The 4,644-nt window shown below is 47.0% G+C and overlaps 1 protein-coding gene across 1 annotated transcript; it reads right to left on the bottom strand.

Moving 5' to 3' along the window:
* Positions 1-2,763: 2,763 nt before the first annotated feature.
* Positions 2,764-4,294, bottom strand: LOC116355362 (uncharacterized). Its single transcript, XM_031798779.1, has 5 exons — positions 4,187-4,294; positions 3,868-3,986; positions 3,690-3,735; positions 3,461-3,558; positions 2,764-3,307 (listed from the first exon to the last, which is right to left on the bottom strand). The coding sequence occupies exons 2-5, from the start codon at positions 3,975-3,977 to the stop codon at positions 2,815-2,817; spliced, it is 747 nt and encodes a 248-aa protein (XP_031654639.1). The 5' UTR covers positions 3,978-3,986; positions 4,187-4,294; the 3' UTR covers positions 2,764-2,814.
* Positions 4,295-4,644: the final 350 nt, after the last annotated feature.

Below are 4,644 nucleotides of genomic sequence, written 5' to 3'. Positions count from 1 at the left end.
CCCCCTCTGGACATCGAGGGGTCCCCGGCGTACACAGTACGAGCTATTCTGGACTCGAGACGCCGGGTGAGGGGCCTGCAGTACCTCGTGGACTGGGAGGGGTACGGTCCGGAGGAGAGGTGCTGGGTACCGGGGAGGGACATTTTAGATCCTTCCCTCTTGAGGGATTTCCATCGCCTCCACCCGGATCGCCCTGCGCCTCGTCCTCCGGGTCGTCCTCGAGGCCGGGGTCGGCGCGCTGCAGGAGCCGCGCGTCAGGGGGGGGGTACTGTCACGAACCTTGCCGAAGACGGTGCCTCTTCCTGTTCGGGCGGTGCTCGGCGGTCGTCGTCGCCGGCCTATTAGCTGCCATCGATTTCCTTTCCGTTTGTTTTTGGTTATTGGGTAATTGGGTACACCTGTTTTGTATTAGGGTTTGTTTGTATGGTATTTAAGGGCACTAGGCCTGCTGGGTATTTGTGCGGGCTTGTTTGTGTTACTCTGTGTTTGATGGTGTGAGTAAATTGTACATTTATTCTCCGGACTATTTTGTCCTGTTGTTTGGACCGGCAACCTATTATACGCCCTGTGTGTTGGCGTGACTGTTTTTGTTGCACTGGAGATTAAATTTGAAGGAAAGACTGAACCCTGCTCTCTGCGCCTGATTCCACCCACCACCACTCCTATTAATCGTAACACCTATATTGTAGTTGCATTCCGCTGACGAGAACCATTTAGAGAGAAAGGAGCATGGGTGCAGTTCCTTGTCCTCCTCTTTCCTCTGTGAAAGTACCGCACCAGCTCCGGGGTCCGAGGCGTCCACCTCTACCACAAAGGGACGAGTAGGATCAGGATGAATGAGGATGGGTCCGGAGGTGAAACGTCCCTTGAGCTCTATGAATGCCCTGTCAGTCTCGGGATTCCTGCAAAAACCTGCTTGAGTGAGGGGGGACAGGGCCGTATGTGTTCCGGGAAGGGTTTTTGGAGAAGATCAGGATGTCGTCGAGGTAAACAAAGACGAACCGATCCAACAAATCCCTAAGAGTGTCATTGATCAATGCTTGAAAGGCATAAGTTATTTTCAACCATTAACTGGGGCCTTGTTGAGGCCTTATCTAAGTTAGTAATTGCTGATTGACAATAAAGTATTATTTTGATGTATGGAAAATATATGGTATGCAATTCCTATGTAGAGAAGGTTCTCTCTGGTAGTTGTTCAATATGACTTCAACTTTTACAGGGTACTCTTGTAAAATAAATGTTTAATCTCAGTGTGACTCTTAAACCCTGTTTAAATAAAAGTTTAATAAAAAAAAACATCAACACAAACACAGGATATGGGCTACACATGGTATCACATCATGATATACTTGGCCCTACTGCACCTGCATTCCAGCATCTGGAATTGACTCAACATGTTTGAGGTGGGGGATCAATACATGTGCTGGAAGAGGTGTCTGCCAAATGTATGATTCTGATATGTACAGGTAAGTTCATTGTGTGTGGGGGGCATCCATGTTTGTGTCCGTACTCTGAAGTGCGTTTGAATATGAATGAGCAGCAGTGTTGTGATACTTAATGATCATTTTTCACTATCTTCAACCCTCAAGAACCAGGGTGAGTCTGGGTCACCCTTTTACTGGGCAAACACAACTTGTATATCATCATAGACAGGGCCGAAACGTTAATCTTTTAACCTTGCTTGAATAAAACAATGCATTTTTTATAGTGAGCAAGAGTTGGGCTTTTTCCTTTTCTATGATGATAATTTTTTTGGGTTGCACCTCAACGTTGGTTGAGTGCCCTCTGTTTTTTTGTTGTCAAATAATACCTTTGTTTTTAAATGTAAGTTAATTATTAAAAGCATTAAATTGGGATGTTTTCCACTTATTTACACAACCTACTCCACACTTGCAAAGTGACAGTTTATAGACATTTTCTGAAATGAAGTAGTAAACAGAAGAAAAGCAGAATTGAGTCCAATTATAATTTAATAATTTAATGGTCTATGGTTCAATCCCATTTCTGAAGGTCTGATGAATAATTAACATTGTTCCTCCTCTTCCTTGTGGCAGGCGCAGCAGCACACTGCCCTCCAAAGCCTGCAAAATAATCGCCGGACTGCCCCTTTCCTAGCTCTGCATGGAACATCCAGTGTCATGTCCTTGGTGACATCCGGGATGACCACAGCAACATCCTCTGGAAAGGGGAAAAAAAGGAACAGAATGAAAACAAATGCAATCCGTAGCTTCTAAACACTGGCCAGTTGAAAGGTTCTACTAAGATGTCATGACAAACGGCACCTGTCAGAGTGCTCTCTAAGTGTTACTCACCTGCTTGGATGTCAGCTGGCAGAGTGCCGAAGAAAGCCATCGTGAGAGTCCTTTCTTCAGGTGTGACGTCCACAACCTCCAAGAGGGAAGAGATGGGCTCTGCCTCTGTATTAGGGGTTATGTCCACAACATTCAGGTGGGAAGAAGCCGGATCTGCCTCTGTGTTAGAGGTGATGTCCACAACATTCAGATGGGAAGAACCTGGGTCTGCCTCTGTGTTACTGGTGATGTCCACAACATTCAGGTGCGAAGATGCTGGGTCTGCCTCTGTGTTAGTGGTGATGTCCTCAACCTCCAGGTGGGAAGATGCCGGGTCTGCCTCTGTCTTACGGGTGATGTCCACAACCTCCAGGTGGGAAGATGCTGGGTCTGCCTCTGTGTTAGGGGTGATGTCTACAACCTCGAGGTGGGAAGAAGCCGGGTCTGTGTTATGGGTGACAACTACTACAAGGAACCAAGATGTCATCAGAACAGGCATCTGTCAGAGTGCTCTCTATCAGTGCTACTCACCTGCTTGGATGTCAGCTGGTAGTGTGGTGGAAGCGGCCACCGCGAGGACAGGGGGGACTGGTAGGGTGGCTGCAGGGGGCTGGAAGCAGCTCTGCACCTCGTCCACCACAAAGGCACAAACAGAGCTCGTATAAAAAGGGCTCTGCAGGTCATCGGTGGAGAAGGACTGACTGATTCTCCCGAGGATCGACCACACAGAGTCAAAAGCAGCAGCCCGGGAGAAAGGGATGTGAGGGGAAGGGTCCTTTAACATGCAGGAGAGCTTCTCCACTACGGCCGCCACCATGCCCACGGCCATCCCACCTATTAGGATTGGGTGCTCTGAATGGCCTTCCTCTGGCTGAAGCCACAGGGCCAGGAGGAGCCTGGGCACCACCTCCACCACCACCTGAGATGGGCTGAGCAGGTTGCTACTGGGCTCTTTGGACTGCTCGCCCAGAATGCTCCTCACAGCTCTCTCCACGATGCTGTGGACCTTCGGATCGCTGAAATCAACAATAAGGAGAAAACAAAGGTAAACGATGTGCAATGTACTCATGTGCAATGTACTTAGAACACTGTCTTAGTCTGTTTCTGCGTAGTTCCAGATATGTAGATAAATGGATCAAGTCATATGCAGGGCAGTACATGGAACTCACATGTCAGCTGGCGAGGTGGGGTGCATGGAGCGGCGGAGCTTGCAGAAAGCCTCGTGCTCTATGTTCATCATTTTTAGGCAAGTGTTTACTTCCCAGGCCTGCAGTATGAAACAGGAAGTCCCATTGGTGTAATTTCACAACAGATCTATTCTGCTGTGCTAACTCGTTGTTGAAAGGCTAGTAAAGAGCTCACTAACTTGTAGTTTGTCTCTAACTCTCATTCTCTTACCAGCCGAGCGAGGTCGTTTCCTTCCTCCAGGGTTTCCTTCCACACCCTTCAAATAAAACACAGAGCAATTCAACTTTCCTGGCTTCTGATTTTTCTGTTGTTTATTTTACCCACATCTCCTGGAGTGCTGCTGGTGGCAGGGAATGGCAGTGAATGTGAGTGCTGACGTGGTACTCACCTCTCCCTAAGAGATTTTTTGCCCTGAGACACCAGCCAGTTGCTCATGTGCTCCGTGGTGACATGGGGAGGGACCTGGCCTTGACTCTGGAGCAGCAGATAGTGGACCATGAGCTTCTTCTGCAAGATGAGGTAAGGTGTGAGACCGTGCCACGAAATACCATATCATGTGCTTTCAGAAGGGCCTCTCGCAACATTTCACAACTGCTCATGCCTCACAATTTGCAAGTGATTATTAAGAACTCTTATGACCACCTTCTCTAAACTGTCTTGAAATACAACTTTTTCTGTTGTTTATGTTTTTGTGGGATGAATCTTACCTGTTTATTGTAATATGTTTCCTCCCAGCAGGCCTGCAGAGTCTGAAAATAAAGGCTGCTTCTACAGAAATCCTTTGAAGATAATGAAAATAATGATGCTTTGTTATGCACATTATGCACAGGCATTTACGGTATGATAAAATTAATTTCTCCTAAGATTACCTTTGTGGGACCATAAGTGAACTCCGGAATGCACCAAACCCTATCCATGGTAAGATGGGGAAGAAATGCAGCGCTATAGATATACGGGATGCTCTAGAGATAACAGGAATGACTTAAAGTCGCGAATGATCAATGGCTGGAGTCCTCCAATATGCTGCACTTAGAATTGAGTTGTAGGGATGTTTGGCGCAAAATAGAATGTTTACATTCTATTGCCATGGAGAAATGGAATGTGTAGAACCTGTATAATTGGGTATGCTTCTATGTCTTTATTTCGTGAAACATTAAACTCTTTA

Source organism: Oncorhynchus kisutch, linkage group LG20 (assembly GCF_002021735.2).
Source record: "Oncorhynchus kisutch isolate 150728-3 linkage group LG20, Okis_V2, whole genome shotgun sequence".
Taxonomy (NCBI): domain Eukaryota; kingdom Metazoa; phylum Chordata; class Actinopteri; order Salmoniformes; family Salmonidae; genus Oncorhynchus; species Oncorhynchus kisutch.
The sequence above is the reverse complement of the archived record's forward strand: the minus strand, read 5'-3'. Positions and strand labels throughout refer to the sequence as shown.

What these genes read in the sequence shown, in the direction of transcription:
- LOC116355362 (XM_031798779.1), bottom strand. Translation starts at nt 3,977, where the DNA reads ATGGTCCACTATCTGCTGCTCCAGAGTCAAGGCCAGGTCCCTCCCCAT. An exon ending in AAAAAATCTCTTAGGGAGAG is followed by an intron (nt 3,736 to 3,867) that starts GTGAGTACCACG and finishes TTTTATTTGAAG; the next exon opens with GGTGTGGAAGGAAACCCTGG. An exon ending in GAAACGACCTCGCTCGGCTG is followed by an intron (nt 3,559 to 3,689) that starts GTAAGAGAATGA and finishes TTCATACTGCAG; the next exon opens with GCCTGGGAAGTAAACACTTG.